The 18,108-nt window shown below is 35.5% G+C and overlaps 1 protein-coding gene across 5 annotated transcripts in view; it reads right to left on the reverse strand.

Annotated features, from left to right (window-relative positions):
• Herc4 (HECT and RLD domain containing E3 ubiquitin protein ligase 4) overlaps positions 1 to 15,551 on the reverse strand; it is a 183,922-nt gene extending 168,371 nt beyond the window's left edge. For 4 of the 5 annotated variants that reach the window (XM_076834176.1, XM_076834174.1, XM_076834172.1 and 1 more), the window contains exons 1-3: positions 15,292 to 15,551; positions 14,014 to 14,044; positions 13,246 to 13,549 (exon numbers count right to left, since the gene is read on the reverse strand). In XM_076834176.1, the coding sequence (XP_076690291.1) occupies positions 13,246 to 13,471 (226 nt within the window). In that variant the 5' untranslated portion in view covers positions 13,472 to 13,549; positions 14,014 to 14,044; positions 15,292 to 15,551. The remainder of the gene's footprint in view (positions 1 to 13,245; positions 13,550 to 14,013; positions 14,045 to 15,291) is intronic. The other variant, XM_076834173.1, reaches the window with a different exon arrangement.
• Between the last annotated feature and the right edge of the window lie 2,557 nt (positions 15,552 to 18,108).

Genomic DNA, 18,108 nt, shown 5'->3' on the forward strand with positions numbered 1-18,108 from the left:
CAAAAAAGGATGAGTGACTTTGTTGTTGTTATTTTATATTAGTACTGGGTTCAAATCTAGGACCTCACACATGCTAGGCAAGAGTTCTACCATTGATCTAACACCCCAAAGATAAGTTATTTTTGCAGTTTTGAAGAGAAGGAGACTGGAGAACCTAGATGGTTTTCATTATCTTTTCCATTTCTCACAATGGTTTCCATTTCAAACGTTCCTCATTTGTTCTCCAAATTTATTAATTTTAATTTCAGTTATAACTATCTTTTTTATTTTCTTGATGTTTAAATTTTTCCCACAGTCTGTATTAATAAATTCATACACAAAGCAAAAAATTTACTTAGATTCATATGGAAATAACTACAAATGCAAATTAAGAGTAAGAAGGTATAATCAAATGCATTTATTTAATTAATTAATGCATTTTATTTATTTATTAAATATAATGCTTGCCCCCCAAGTACCTTACCATTGAGCTACATCCTGTCCTTTTCATTTTGAGACAGGGTCTCGCTAAGTTGCAGAAGCTGGCCTTGAACTTGAGATCCTCCTGCCTCAGCCTCCCAAAGTGGCCATTGTACCCAGCAAATGCATTTATTTTAAATTTTAAGGTCAATTCAACATTTTGGGAGGGGCAGGGCAGGGTTTAAAAGTGTATGCAGTACCTATGTACATGAAAATATCAGCACACCAACCATACCTTATAATTAGTCATCATGAAATAATCTATTAAAATCAATAACCAACCTAATTTCCATTACTTATGTTCTTCTCACAAGAAAAATGGCATCTTTTCTTGTTCTGTATCATTTTTTAAGTCTGAAGGTAAAGGAACCCATCCATTGTATGCCTTATTCCAAAATACCATCACAAGTTTGTTTGTTTGTTTGTTTTTTTAATTTGGTATAATCCTTGAAAAAGAACTCAAATAAGGTATTTAAACTCTAAATGCAAAGTTCTTTCATGCCTAGAACTTGTTTGTTGAGTAAAAGCCTGAACTATAGCTACTAAATGAAAAGACAGGCATTGTCTATCTAGAGGCAAGCATGTAAATAGCATAGTCTATACTGAACAGGCATTGTTTCTATATATAACAGGCATTAGGCAAATATAATAATACTGTTATTAGTATATGGCACACCTAAATTTAAATTCTCACTCTAATAGCTTTTTTTTTAAGGAAACATTTATTGAATACTTACCATATGCCAGACATTATTCTTTGTACTACATGTTATCTTAATCCTTACAACCACCCTAGTTAGTACGATTATCCTAATTTTACAGAAGAGGACACATAGGCACACAGAGAATAAGCAATATGCTAAAAGATAACAAACCTAATAAGCAAAAGAGCAGGATTTGTATATAAGCACTTTAATTCCAGACTCACCCCTTACAAAAAAAAGTAGATAAATGAAATAAAAAATATAGAGAGAGATAGTAATACATTTATGTCCTCCATCAACGTAGTTCTCACCAATTTTTTTCCTACCTCTCCACCAATAGTAACCAGTTATTAATTATATGTATCCTTCCAGAGTTTTTATTTAATGTATCTAAATAAATATAAATGTATACTTTTCTTTTTGACTTACCCAAAATACAGTTTTCTACACAATGTTCTACACTTTGCTCTTTTTAATGTATATGAAAATTCTTCCTGTGTCAGTCCAAGAACTCTTTCATCCTTTTCAAAACTTAGACAGCATTACACTGATCAGGTGGACCATAATTTATTTTACCAATTCCAAAAAGACATTAAGATTGTTTCTAATGTCTTGTCATTATAAACAATGTTGCAGTACATGTTATTTTACAAATACAGCTAATAGACAATTTCCTGGAAATGGAACTTTTTAGATAAAAAGATATGCTCATTTGTAAATCTGACATATGCTAACAAATCGTCCCTGTAGAGATTTCTCAATTTACATTAACACAAACATATAAATACTTGTATACTGACAATTCTGACAGTGTTCTTTTAAAACTAAGGATTTTTGTTAACCTCATATGTGGAAACAATGGTTACCTTAGCATACTATTTTGTATGTCTCTTAATGTGAATGAGGTTAAACTGTACTCATTAAAAAACCATTCGTAGCTGGGCGTGGTGGTCCTTGTCTATAATTCCAGCAGCTCTGGAGGCCGAGGCTGGAGGATCACAAATTCCAGAACAGCCTCAGCAGTTTAGTAAAACTCTTAAGCAATTTAGTGAGGCCCTGTGCTGGGGATGTGGCTTGATGATTAAGCACCCATGGGTTCAATCCCTGGTACCAAAAATATAAAAATCAAAAAATTAAAAATAAAAAATATTTTTAGAGTACAGCAAGCAGACAAGGGGAAGAAGAGTGGAGGGAAAGGGAAAATACTAGGGGGTGAAACTGATCAAATTATGTTATGTGCATATATAAACATGGCATAACATATCCATTATCTATAATAATGTACCAATAAAAAAATGGAAAAATAAAAGAAAAAAATCGTATCTCCTTTTCTGTAAAACTGCCTGTTTCATATCCTTTGTCCATTTTGCTATTGGGTTGTTTTTATCCCATTAGTTTCCAGGACTGCTTTACTTCTTTAACAAAAGTCATCAATGTCCTTCTAATTGTCTTTTTAACTTTGTATACAGTAATTTCAGCTTAGCTTATTATTTTTCTTTTATAATAATAGTTTAGTTTTTTTTTATGTCTATTCACATTTTAGTTAGGAAGGCTTCCCTGACCCCAAAATAAATTTGTCTGTTTTCTTCTAGTACTTTTATTAGTCTTTACATTTAAATATTTGGCTTATTGGGAATTTATCTAAATACGTACTTGGAATGAGAAATTAACCCAGCATTTTTATTCTCTAGATGTCATTCCTACATTCCAATTCCATTTACTGAATAGTGGCCACCTAAATCTATTCCCTATTGATTTAAGGTGATATAGGTTTATGTCTTAGCTTTAATATTTGGTTGTTGGTTTAATACATCTATTTGGAATAATTGTAACTATTACAGTTTTTAAATTAAAACATGTTGATATTGAATTTAACATATTACTGCTCTATTTTTCAGAGTTTTCCCAGCAACTTCCATATAAATTTGAAAAACCATGTCTGGTTCCCAAAAAACCAACTGGAATTTATTAGACCCACAATATTTTACAAACGAGAGAAAACAGATTAATGTGGCTGAGCATCCCTATTCACAAATGTGATTTTCATGTGTTTTAAGTTTTTGTGTTCTCAGTAGTGCTTTTAATTCTTCATACAGGTCTTGCATATTTTTTACTACTCTATACCTGGGTTATTTTACATCTTTCTCTTTTTTTCCCCCCCATTACAAATGGTGTATTTTCTTCCATTGTTCCAACTGCCTATTGTTTCTACTAAGTGTTAATTTTAACTTTGGATGAGTTATATAAACTATCAAAGTATTATATTCCTCACCTATAAAACTGAGCAAATAAAGCTGGGTGTGGTGGTATATGCTTATAATCCCAGTGACTCCAGAAGCTGAGGAAGGAGGATGGAAAGTTTGAGGCCAGTCTCAATAACTTTGTGAGACCCTCTCTCGAAATTAAAAAATAAAAAGGACTGGGGTTACAGCTTAGTGGTAAAGCATTCCTGGGTTCAATTTCCAGTACTATAAATAAATAAATAAACAAATAGATAAATAAATCTGCACAAATGCATACTTTTCAAGGGTTATAAGACTTTTAGATAGGATGTAATCAATTCATCATTGTTCCTGACATATTTCTTAATATCAGCAGTATAGTTTCTCAATATTATAAATTAATTATAATTACTAATTACTAAATTTTTCTCCAATACTACGGTTTGTATATTTCTTCTCATATACACAGTCATACCAACTTCTAAATATACACTTCCCCCCTTATTCACAGTTAAAGGGACTAACTCAACTTTTGAACTGAATAAACCTCTGTTCTGGTAACACCCAATCAGCATTTTACCTAATTACTCTTCAAAAATTCATAAAGTTCATTCCTGTTAAGAGAGCCTGGTTATGAAATCCATAGTCGAGTTATCCTTGGATCAGAAAGTATACTTGCACTATCTGTAAATAGATGGAATCAACTGTAGGAAGCAATCTTAGCTCTACTTTATTCTCATCATGCCATCCTTAAAATTAACAAAATCAGACTTCTAATAACTAACAGGTGAAATAAAACACTTTTTTCCAGTTGTTTTCGGATACTCCTAATGCTGCTCCTTAGGACCTCTTTTATAGCCTATTCCTTCCCTGCCTTCCATTTCCCTATCACAAAAATAGCACTGCCTCAGAGAACATATTTCCCAAGAGATCTTGCTTAAACTGCCAGCACATATCCAATTTATAGTTAAAATTATTTCTATTAGTCAACCAAAACAACTTGTATCTATGTTATTACTTATAACTTCAAAAAGCTTTTTCCCTAGAAAAACCTGGAAGTAATGCAAACATAGTAATTAACAGGTTGTATCCATTAAAGTATAAGCAAATAAACCTATTAACAAAATCCAAATGATCATATCAGAAGGCACCTGGCAAACAGATATTTTCATTCATCTGTATATAAAAATTACAAAACAGATGAAGCATAATAGGCAATAATTCAGGTTACCTTAAATTTACAAAGACATCCTATTTGCCAGGCATTTTAAACAGCTTCTCAAAAGCGCAAAATTAAATATTGTTAATAGATTATTAGTTACTTGATACACTGGATCAAGGAGAGAAATCTACAACTGGAATTGTCAGCCTACTCCAAACTTGAAAAGCAAAACTAGAAATGAAATATTTTGTGCCTTTAGCCCTAATATATTCTCCTCGAATATGGTACTAAATTCCTTACTACCTACTGAATATTGCTACCAAATCTACAACAAAATTTAGTCATCAGAATCTTCTCTCCCCTCCTAAAATAAAACTAGTTCATATTTCTTCTCTTCCTGGATTCTCATTTTTATTAATGATTACACCTGGAATCATATCTGGTTCTTAACACTTACTATTCTTTTTTCCTTTTCTTTTTATAGCAGGGATTGAACCCAGGGGCATTTAGCCACTGAGCCACATCCCAGCCTTTTTATATTTTATTTTGAAACAGGGTCTCATTAAGTTACTTAGGGCCTTGCTAAAACTGCTGAAGTTGGCTTTGAAACACAGTTCAAACCTCCCAAGTCACGAGATTAAAGGCGTGAACCACATTACCCATCTTACTACTCACTTTTAAATCAAAACCTGTCCATTCTTTCTGCTTCCCAAATCTCTCCTCCATTTACCTGCTCCTTTCTTGTTTTGAAGGACTATTATCACAGCCTAATTTCTTTACCCCAAATTCTCTCCTTTCTAATCCTTCCTTTTGTAACCCATATTAATTCCCATGACCAACTATCTGTGTGGATATTAACCAAATTAAATTCAAGCTCCTAAATTTAATTCTATAATCTGACCTCAATTTTGTCTTTTTACCTCCCTCCCCTCACCCTGTACTGAGTATTGAACCTGAAGTACTACATCCCCAACCCTGCTTATATTTTTTTTTAAAGAGAGAGGAAGAGAGAGAGAATTTTAATATTTATTTTTTTTAGTATTCAGTGGACACAACATCTCTGTTTGTATGTGGTGCTGAGGATCAAACCCGGGCCGCACGCATGGCAGGCAAGCGCGTTACCGCTTGAGCCACATTCCCAGCCCCAACCCTGCTTATTTTAAGACAGGTTCTCACTACGTGGCCCAGACTGGCCTGAACTTGAGATCCTCCTGTTTGAGCCTTCCAAGTCACTGAGATTACAGGTATGTGCCACCATGCCTGGCACATGGTGATGTGGGCATGGTGATGCACATATATAAGCCCAGCAATGAGACTGAGGCAGAAAAATAGCAAATTGAAGACCAGCTTGGACAATTTAGCAACACCTATCTCAAACAGGGCCAAGGAAGTAACTCAGTGACAGAACACTTAGCTAGCATGCATAAGACCCTGGGATTCAATCCCTAGCAACACATACATACGTTAAATTAAATTCAGTTATTGTTTCTTCTAGACTAGCTAAAATTAAGACTTTCTTTCCTTAAGAAATAAACAGATGCAAATAAACACTAAATTAATATATACATTCATGGCAGCATTACTTATAACAAAAATTTGAAAATAAATTAAAGAAACCCAAATTTTTGGTATATCTAAGTAATGAAATGTTAAATGATCATTCACAATATCCCTCAATGATATTTGAAAATTGAAAAAAATACTTTTTATAAAAAAAAAAAAAGTTGCATTAGAATTACACACTCTCAGACTATAATCAGAAACATGAGTACAGAAAAGGTCCCAAAATTTTATTATCTATGCATGATGGCATTAGGGTCAATTTTTATATTCAAATGCTTTCCAATTTTTGTATCACAAACATGAACTATTTTTATTTGTTTTGTTTTGTTTTGACTTGATTGTGGTACTAAGGAACCAACCCAGGGTATACTAGGCAAGAAGAACATGTTACACTTTTATAATAAAAATAAAAAATTATTTAAAAAAAAAAACTAAAAATGTGTATTTCAGAATAATGACACCTAGCAAAGGAATAAAATGAGGCTAAACTTGATATTAATAAGAAAGTAGAACTGGAGATGCAGCACACATGTAGAGCACTTGCCTAGCAAGCTTAAGCTTAAGTCCTTATGGTTCAATCTCCAGCATTGCAAAAAAATTTAAAAATAAAAATAATTAGGACAGTTCCAATTAATTTGTGGAAAACATTACTAAAGGCTTCCAGAATATTTTCCTCACCATCAAGGAAGGCTAAACTGAAATCCTACTGTGCTAAAAAGACAAAAGAGTATACGCAGATTAAAAAAAAAAAAATTATATATGTATATATATATATATATATACACATATATATATATTATACGGTTTAAAGAATGATAGAAATTTCTTTTGCCTATAGTAACTTGAATAAATTTTTGTATATTGATTATACAGTATAGCCTTTAATGCACATAAAAAACTGTCATAATTCATTAATATTTTAAAATTACTGCTTTTTAATTCCATCAACATGAAAAACAAGCCCAGAGAAGCAGAAATGAAATAAGCTATGGGCTCATTATGTGGTTTCTTCATAAACACTATCCATTTTACTAACACAATTTTAATCTATGAGTTCATTGAGTACATGTCCTCTGTAAGTTTTTTAATATATCACCCAAGTACTAAAGTAATTTTTAAAATAAATGGGGTTTGTGAGAATGAACTTAACAGCACTACATTCATATAACATACTAAGGACATGGAATGCTAAGAACCTCCTAAGATGATGGACACTGGACCACCTAGGCTGTCCCTTCCAACAAGAATCCTTGATAACTGCCTAAACCCTGAAACAGAAATCTATGATATTCCTGTTATTAAGGAAAGTGATTCACATCCAACCCTACAAAAACACAAAGAGAAAACCCTCTAAAGAAGCTGCCAGTTGTTAAAATCTGCTCAGATCAGGCATCTACTGTTATTACTATTTTTTGTTTGGTTTGAGTTTCATAAAGCATCACCAAACCAATACATCCCAAAGACAGATAAATGTATATACATGATAGCCTTGATACAATATAAGTGAGAAATCCAAGTTCCAATGTTTGCCACCAAATCAATCCTGCACAGCAATTTCTATAGACCTTGGACAAAAAGCTTAACAGCGTAGCAGTTAAGACAACAAAGGGAAATACGCACATAGAGAAATGAGAAAAGTCTAGATGTTACCACAGTAAGTTTATGTTTTATCTAAATATTCTTGGGCTGAGGGATGTAGCTCATTGGTAGAGTACCTACTTCATGTGCAAGAAGCCCTGGGTTTGATTCTCAGCACTTAAATTCAGTATTCCTCATACCACACAGAGTCATGACCATAATGCTATCATCTCAACAATTTATTTTGATAAGCCATCAAGCAGAATGGCAAGGAAAACAACCTGTGCATTAATATTTGATCTGCCTCAAATAATTCTAAACATAAGTATAATTTAGAATAAGGTAGGAGGACTGGTAGGTTTAACTTTCAGACTCAATTTACAGCTGTTCACCAGTCACCTGCTATTCGACAAGTTACTTACCAACTTGTGCTGCCATTTCTCCGTAAATTTATCCCCTAAGATGAGGATAATTCTTGCAAACTGTGTCACAAGCATTTTGAAAGGAACCATGAATTATTGTGTAATGCTCTTGATATTCCTCAGATGTAGGGTCCTACACAAAGTAAAGTATTATTATACATCTCTCTAACAGTAGTATCTGTTTGCATTATGGGTTTTTCTTTTCCCTACACTTGACAGATTCTTGCCTACTAATGTTTCTCAAGTGTCCAAAGCAAGCTTGCAGTCCTGACCCCAGTAATTACTTTTTTTCAAGTCATCATATCACCTACATCTTTCTCTTCCTTAGAAGATATTGTGAAATTTGTAAGTTATAAAACATAATGAATTTCTTTGGTTCAGTAAGAAATATTTGATATTTTTTAACCCACTCTCCAGTAAATAATTTCCCATGCTTATACTTTTTAAATTTCAACTGTATTTTATAGAACAGTTGATTTGCAGATTTTTATTTTGTGAATAGAAAGAACAGAACAGAAAATAAAGGCAGAAAGTAAGTTATTACTGCTGTGAGATTTAATTACTGGACTGATCAACAGAAATTACTGTTACAGTAATACAGGAAACAGAATCAATGTTCATTATCTTTTTATCTTCTATAAATGCTAAGTATAAACTATAATTAATTTTATCACATTATTCAAAACTTTACCTACTACTGGCTTTGCTAATCAAGTTAGTCTTCCATCCAAGAATAAACTATACATACTTGGATTTTTAGTTTGTGATGGCACGATATTACATCTTGAAAACAACTCTCAATCTTATGTGGTTCTTAAAATGACTTGAATTTATGCAACAAGGGGTAATAGAACATGGTGTCTTAATTGTATAACCTTAGTTACAAAATAGTAATTAAAAAATTTTTTTTCCTACCTTCAGAATTACTTTAAAATACCAATGACAACTATTTTCTTCCTAGGTGAACAAATATTCTACCGTTTCACTATGGCAGGGTAAAATCTTTGTGGATAAAAGTAAAACTACAGGATTTAGAGTGGTGTCTTAATGTCTGCTAGTCTAGTAACCCTGTTTTTAGTCTCAACTTCTTTTAACTTCAGTTTCCTCTCTGTAAAATGAGCAACACAACACTTGCACTACCTAAAAGACTATTGAGAGGATTAAATGAGATAAACCATCTGAAAGAACTCTGCAAAGCACAAAAAGCTACTGAAATAGAATTATGACACAGCATTTACAAATTATGGTCATAAAAGTTTAATATCACTTCTAAAATGAAATAAATGGAAATAGGTGTACGAAACATTTAGGACCATGGTCACCAAGTTATAGCTATGACTGGATATATACTCCATAAAGAAACTTGTTAAGAAAAGTATACTTCCTACAAGTTATCTTAAAATTTTCAGAAGTGAATTTGGAAGAAAGTAAAAAAACAATTCATTTAAATGGACTTATATGTCTTGCTGAAAGTTAGATTTTTTACTTGTTATGAATTAAGAAATTGAGGGGCACAGCAGGGCATGGTGGCACACACCTACAATCACAGGGATTTGGGAGACTGAGGCAGGAGAATGGCAGAAAGATTGTTAAGTTTGAGGCCAGCCTGGGCAACTTAGTAAGATCCATCACAAAATAAAAATAAAAAGGGCTAGGAATGTAGCTCAGTGGTAAAGTACCAGTGTTCAATCCCCAGTACCAAAAGAAAAAGATTAAGAAACCAAGATGCACAGTGGCTCATGCATGTAATCCCAGAGACTTGGGAACCTGAGATAAAAGGATCACAAATTCGAGGGCAACTTTGGCATCTAGTAGATTCTCAACACCTTAGAAGACTCTGTCTCAAAATAAAAAATAAAATGAGGATATAGCTCAGTGGTAGAGTGTCCCTAGGTTCAACTCCCAGTACAAAAAAAAAAGAAGAATTTTAGACAGTACAAAAAAAAATTAAAAAGGAAAAGGAAATTGAGACACTAGCTTAAAAAGATTAATTAGAAAGTTCTGAATATAGGCCCTAACACTCCCCACCTCCCCCAAAAAAGTTCTTACACAGGAAAAATACATGTAAATGAAACAGAAAGTCTCTCTCTGGATGTAATTCAGAAAAAGCTAGTAGTCATAGCAAGGGGAATACACGTACAAGAGAAATGAGGTGAATGTGAACTTAATCTACATTCTTAGTATAATAAATCAGTTAAACTTTTCTATGTGGGCTGGGGATGTGGCTCAAGTGGTAGCGAGCTCGCCTAGCATGCGTGCGGCCCAGGTTCGATCCTCAGCATCACATACAAACAAAGATGTTATGTCCGCCGAAAACTAAGAAATAAATATTAAAATTTCTCTCTCTCTCAAAAAAAAACAAAAAAAAAAAAAAAAACTTTTCTATGTGGATCAGAAAATGTCCAGAATGGAAACACTCTCCTAACAGACCACAGGCCAAATCTACTTACTAAACTACAAAGCCAAGTACTCTAGTAAATTATTGTGACTCAAGAATAACTTATCATTAATGAGGTTTACTCTTTCTCTTTCACTCCTTATTAGTTACAGGATACGTTTATAAAGTCAAACTATGTTAGAAATAATTCTTAGTTCCATTCTTTCTGATTTCTCTGACAAATTTAAAGCTCTGATGAAATGAACCATGCTTACTTACTACATGATCCTAGAAATACAACCAGACTGGTTCAATTACTAGAAGACTTTAAAATCCAGTAAGATCCAACAACTTTTTATCTTCTAATCCATTCCTCGAACTCATAAATTTAAAAAAGGATTAGGAAAGGGGCACATTTACAGAATTTAGGAATTATTTCAAACACGTAATTTACTACTAAAGCAGCTTAAACCAAGACTGAGGTTAAAAAATGAAATCCCTATCACAATCAACTGTCCTTGAACTTTCACTTTTTCCTACCTCTGAACCCTAGGAATACTTCAATATATCATCACTGAACCAGGACTTCTAATAATAAAAGACTTTCTTCAGGATCAGAATCCTCCCTGTATAAAACTAAGCAATTTCAGCTCCAGACTTTTATTTTTTTCGGGGGTGGGATGTGCCCAGGATTGAATCTAGGGGTGCTTAACCCCTGAGCCACATCCCCAACCTTTTTATTTTTTTACTTTAAGACAGGGTCTCGCCAAGTTGCTTAGGGCCTCTTGCTGAGGCTGGCCTCAAACTTTTGTTCCTCATGCCTCCCTCCCCCAGCCACTGAGATTATAGGCATGCACATGCACTACCATACCAGACTTATTTTTCAGCTATTGTTGACAATATTAAACTTAAGCCCTCATTTTCTCCCTGAACTCTTATTTTAATTCTATCCCACAGTGACATTTCTCATCATTTAAATTTCCTGAACTGAAAGTATTCAGCACATCATTTAAAATTTTAATTCTATCCAATTGTTTCATTTATGTTTGCTTTTAACTCCCAACCCAGGCTCAATTTCTGAAAAAAAAAAGCTCATTTTATCATGTTTCTATTCCAGACTGTGGTACATACCCTGGACAACAATGAGGTAATCCTAAAGAGGTTTCCTAAGTTAAGGAAATCCACACTCCTAACTTCGTATTATCACATAATTCTTCAGGATGAAAGTATAGGATGATATAGATGTCACGATGCAATCAACACAATGTCAATAAAACCACAAAGAAGTGGCTAGTTAAGTTTCTCAGAATCTCACCTATAAAATTAGAAGCTATTTCAGGCATTATCATCATGCTATGCATACAGTGTCTACCCTTGTCCTGGACACAGAACAAGTGTTTAATAACATTAAATCTTCTTAATCTTAGAAAACTGCAGTAACTGTATTGACAATTTTTATGTGCTGGCTTTGTATTTTCTACTTGCCCTCACCCTTTCCGAAATTATAGATATACAAAGTTCAGTTATTTCTATGGAGCATGGTAAATATAAAGAAGAGCAGACGCCCCAATACCATGAAAATTTCCAAAGCTAAACAAAAAAAGTAAAGGGCCCATTTGCCTCTACGGCACAGATAAAAATCAAAGCCGTACCATTCATTCATTTCTACCAAGTGACATCTCAATGCCTGAAATTATGAAAATCTGGTAAGATTCCATGAAATATTCTTAGTGAGATACAAGGAACTTGCCATTTACCTTGAGTTCTACAATAATTAAACCAACTACATTAAGTACCATTATCATTCATTAAAACTAAATTACAAATTAAAGCAGAAGAGACAAGAGAGATTAAGACCCTCACAACAAAGGATAAAAAACTACATTATTTACAATTTTCATTATCGGAAGATTGAAGTTTGGCATGGTGTTGAGATGATATGAAAGCTGAAAGGTGCCTGAATATATTATATCTGTATTAACTCTCAAAAGTAACTAACAACAGAAACCACTTAAAAATGAACTTATAAAAAATAACTGCGATAGAAAATAGAAAATACTTAAGTGTCATTACTGCTAAAGTCTAAAGAAACCAAGTCAATATAGTTGCATTCTTACCCATATTTACCACCTTAAGATACTAATTTTTGTTATAATCAAAAGTTAAACATAGTAATATTCCTAAATATAGAAATATTTAAGATATCCAGCAAAACAGAACATGAAATGTTACCAAATTCCTCAAATTTCTCATTTTCTTAAAAAAATTATTTTAAATTCTGCTTGATCAGCTACTGAAAACTCAGAATACCTCATATTCATGAAACCATCATAGACAGCATTGATACTTGAAAGTAGCTAATTATGGTAGTAAAAATGATATTTCTGATTAAACCAAATAAAATTATCTTATGGGGTTCCCCCCCAGATATACAAAAACATCAAAATAAATTACAAAATTAAAATCTGTTAAGGGTGACTGAGCTTATTAAAGAGTTCTATATTCCTTTATACCAAAGAAGATGTATATACACTGCAGGCTGGTTTTCTCTATTTCACTTTTTACACACCATACTATAAGGGTTTATAATAACAGTAAAAAAAGAAACCAAAAGAAGCAAGCAAATATTAAGGATATAATTAACTCCTGCTTTGCTTTTAAAGTTTGATAAAGAATATAGATTTAAGACTACAGAAATACAATACTTCAAACTTAAAAATAATTATTAGAAATAACAAAAGAAAATGTTTCCACTTACCTGGTTTTTTTCTGGATTTTTCATGGCCTAGTTGTCCTAGATCATTACATCCACACGTATACACAGTTCCATCATCCAGAACAAATACAGTATGTCTGAGTCCACATCCTACATCCCGGACTTTTTTATTTACAAAAAAGTCACTTTTTCTGGGCTCTAATACAATTTCTTCATCGATTCCACCCAAACCTAGTTGTCCAAAGGATGCATTTCCCCAGCACAACATGCTTGTAATTATTTTGGTCTTCCAGTTTCAATACAAAACTCACTTCTGAAACACTGGGAAGTTGGAGGTACCCTATGTCTGAGGAGACAGAAAAAAGTTAACATGACTTCAAAAGGAAACAAGATATATAACTGCTCTTTGATCAAGTGATAGGCTACAATAATCACTATACAGTAAACACTAAACATTTTAAACTATGCTACATAAGTATCATTTAGCTTCTAAAACCAATTAGTTGTTTTACTTTTAAATGCTCCATACAAAAATGCTTTGGGAAAATTCGTCACTTTCTATAACTCTTTGCAAAATTTAAAACACTAACCAGTTTTGGCTTTCTGTTGTCTTGTGATAGATTAAACTTATGAAAATAACTGTGGATGAAATTAATCAGTTATTTGTTTTTACTTTAAATAATTTCAATAAGAGCAGGAAATAAGATGTTTTTCTAATGCCCCTCCAAAGTCAAGTATACAGCCAACTGCAGAAGCATAACCTTGCAATCTCCCTCAAATCATAGCATAATTAAATAATACAACACCTACCTCCACATCAACAGAAAACTGAAGTTCTTTTCTGTAAAAGAAATAAAACCAATAATGGAAAAATTTAAGTTTCCAATAATTTAAATGACTTTCAGTTATTCATACTAATAGGCCATACAAAAAATTCTATTAAGTCCTAACTTTAAAACAATCACCTCCAGAGATCTTAGTCAAAATACTAACATTCCAACCTCACTGCAAATTAAACACTAAACTAATGTGATTATAATAAATACGCAATTTCAATATCAAGACCTCCCCAAAATTCAACATTTTGTGTTAGGAGCGGCAGTTGACTCAAAAATTCTCCCTGGGCAATCCACGTCTATGTGTACGTATACCTCTGGGACAACTATTTAGAGACGGGGGAAAAAAATTGTAAAATCACCCCACCAGGACTGCTGATTTTTCAAGAACAGAAATGGGGGCTGGGACACTGATAGTTTGGTGGCGAAATCTGTAGAACTTTCCAGTACATTGACTGAATATTTCTTCGCTTGCAAAGAAATAAATAACAAATAGTCTACTCAGTCTAAACCTGCACAAATTTTCAAATGCACTACGTTATTAAATAATACCGGTACTACTACATTATTCCTGTTGTAATCACCTACATTTCTTACACCAAAACTTCAAAGTTTCAAAACCAATTTTTCTACATTATGGCTAGCAAGTGCCGAAGGTGTCCCATTCCATGACCCATCCATTAAAAGAAGTTTGATTTCATTCTTTTGGGGCATCAGAACTCTACAGTTCCCGAGAGTTCTGCACTGTCTTCCAGTATTTTCCCCCCGTTTGTTTTAAGAGGAGGACAGGAAAATATCCTCGATTTCAGCGCGCCTAGATTTAACCACTCTTCTCTTAAAAGTCCTAAAGGGATACGGGAAAAGCGTTCTCTCTCCAGCAACAGGTAGGAGAATGAGAAGCAGTTTACTCCCATCCTGTCCCTCAACAGGCACCTACACCAGCTCACGCGGGTCGGGGAAGGGAAATCGTCTGCACACTCCCAACCTCGCGGACCGACCAGTCAACTACCGCAGCTTCCCAGACGCAGAGGCCAGTAGACCAGTCTGGGCACCCGGCGGCCTCAGCCCAAAGGAGGTCTTCCCCAGGGAGGTGCGACATTCCAGCCAGAGGGCCACGGAGCACCGACCCTTCCCTACCCCCCGCCCCTCACCCCCAGGAAGCGCTGAGAAAGCGCCCTTCGCCTAGCCGGCCTGTATCCGCCCAGCCCAGCCTGCCCCCTCCCTAACGCCACCACACGCCCCCCGAACCCACCCGGGCAACGACTCACCCGGCCCCTCAGGGCAGGGAAAGCCCAAGGCGACCGAGGGCGGCCCCTCCCCAAATAGCGAGGCTGCGCGACTGCTAAAGCACGTCTCCAGCTCCTGGGACCCTCCTTCAGCCAGTGGCGGCGATCACCAAGGCTCCTCCGGCTTCGGGCCGCTGCTCCGCTGCTCCCCGGTCAGGTCCCTGTGAAACTTTACCAGGTTCCTCAGAGAAAAGCAGCCGCCACCACTGTCCAGTCCGGAGACAGCAGTCAGCGACCCGGATGGAGCGGGAGGGGAAGAACTGAAAGCGAGCAGGGCGGAGAACGTAAGGGGTGGAGAGTTGAGGGAGAGGCCAGAGAGGAGAAGGGAGGAGGAGGTGGCTACCCGGGGGAGGGGGAGGGGCCTGCCGGAAGTGAACTGCGGAGCACGCGCGCGAGTCCGCCCACTTCCCGGCACGCGCGCCTGCGCCAGAACCCTTCTAGGGTACACATGCGCCTGCGCGGTGGGCAGCTTTGCGTTCCTTTGACTAATGGGAAGCGCCAAATACAGAAGCTGGAGTTTGTGAAGACAAGAGAAGGTGTCTGTGTTTTTATTAACGCTCTGCGTGCACAAGGGCCATTTTATGAAAAAAAAAAAAAAAAAAGAAACCTCTTTATTTAGTCTTTCTGCTCCACATTAGTATTTTCGTTGTTTTATTCTGCCTTTCCCCTTCCCTAAGGAGATTTTGAATAATCAGATGCAACCCCAAGATGGGGTTGCATTTTATGTAAAGGCGGACGGGTCTAGACTCAATTAGAGCTAATCTGAAGATGGGAGATATATTGATAGCAATGGCTGAAGCTTATCGCGTTAATTATCATCAACACCAATTCAGGTTCCTGATATAGCGTTGGCTCAGACTTTTTGAGTTCTCCCTGGGAGAGCTCAATCAGAAAAGTAAATAAGGCATATAGCTAGAGTTCCTGCTTCAAAAAAAGCTGGATTTCACGGGCCAGTGTTAACACCATCTTGTTACCAAAACCGAGTCCGTTTACTCACAACATGAAAAGGTCCTATGGAGTGGACAGCAAGAAAAAAGGATTTGTTCAGAACCAGATGTGGTGGCCTGCGCCTGTACAAGTGCCTTGTATATGTATATGTAGAGCCAATCCCACACTCAGGAGGCTGAGGCAGGAAGATTCTTTGAGTCCAGTTGGAAATCGGTCTGGGCAACATAGCGAGACCTGAGTGGGGGAGAAAAGGTAAGCCGATAATAATCAAGAAAAATGGCAGACTCTCTTCCTGAGAAACCATTAATACCGCTTTCAACTTTCTTTTATCCTTAGGAGGAAATAGTTGAGGAAACCTGGTAACTGGTAATCTGATCATCGTCAGTCTCGAAAGGAGGAAGACCAACAAAATCTCATGCAAGTCATCCCTGTCTCTCAAGTTTAAATGATTAATGAGGGATGTATGCTCAAGGATACACAGACCTTTCTAACAGGATAACCAGGGGAGTGGCTGCAATCGCTTTTAAAACTGGAGAACTTGCCACAAGGCATTTTGAAGTTAAGATTTACCAAGACTTGTGACTTTAGAGTGAATGTTGAGATCCTAGAAGGAATCCACAAGGCTGTATATCTTTTACTGAGAAATATATTTCAAATTATGAAGTGTCTATATTAGAATATGTTTAAATATGTGTTAGTTTCCTGGGGCTGCTATAACAAATTACCACAAATCAGTATATTAAAACAGCAGTATTTATTGTCTCACAGTTCTGGAGATCAGAAGAACAAAAATTGACAGCTGGGTGGTTCCCTCTTGGAGTTTCAGGGAGAAAAGTTTTCCCATGCCTCTTCTAGTTTTCTTGACAGTATTTGTGGAAGCATCGCTTTAATCCTGCCTCCATCTTCTCTTGGTGTTTCCTCTGTGCCTCTGAGTCCCAATATCCCTCTTTCTATAAGGATACCAGCTATTGGATAGGATCCACCCTATATAATCCATTATGAGCTTATAACTTAATTGCATCTACAAAGACCTTGTTTCCCAATAAAGGCACACTCACAGGTACCTGAGGTTAGGTTAAACTTGTGGAGGAACCAAATTTAACTGATAACAGTATGTTACAAAAATAAGTATAAAAAAGATGCTTAGCAAAGAAAGTGTAATTTCAACATTAGGAATGGAGGGACTACCCACAAAACATACTTTATTCTTAACAGCCTCCTTTCTTGTGGGACTGGTTTTTTTTTTTTTTTTCAGTCTCAGTATTGCCTGTGTTACCCAGTCAGGTTTCAAACTTGAGATTGTCCAGCCTCCACCTCCAGAATAGCTGGGACTATAGCTAGTGTTGGTTTATCTGGATTCAGAGCCTAAACCTTACAGCTCACTTCAGACTTCTGTCCTTCTAACTCCCCAAACACATTTACTTACGTTCTGCGTTTCAGAAAATTACTTAGTCATAATTCCTATGTTAATAGTACGAATCTAAGTGGATTGTTGTGAGAATTTAATAAGATAAAATGATAGGCTCAGTGGCCCCACTTATAATCCTAGTTACTTGGGAAACTTAGGCAGGAGGATAGCAAGTTTGAGGACAGCCTGGGCAATTTAGTGAAACCTTGTCTCAAAAAATCAAAAGGACCGTGGATACTCATAATAGAATGTAGCTGGGTACAATTCCCAATAGTGCAAAAGACAATAATAATAATAAAATCACATGTAGTGCCTTGTATATGTCAAGAATCTTGTAAATGCTAGCTTTTACCATTACTAGTAGCCTCTCCCAAACTAGAAGTGGTAAGAAAATATTGGGAAATGCATTCCATAGTACCAGGGGGAA

This window comes from Callospermophilus lateralis, chromosome 15, assembly GCF_048772815.1.
Source record: "Callospermophilus lateralis isolate mCalLat2 chromosome 15, mCalLat2.hap1, whole genome shotgun sequence".
Taxonomy (NCBI): Eukaryota; Metazoa; Chordata; class Mammalia; order Rodentia; family Sciuridae; genus Callospermophilus; species Callospermophilus lateralis.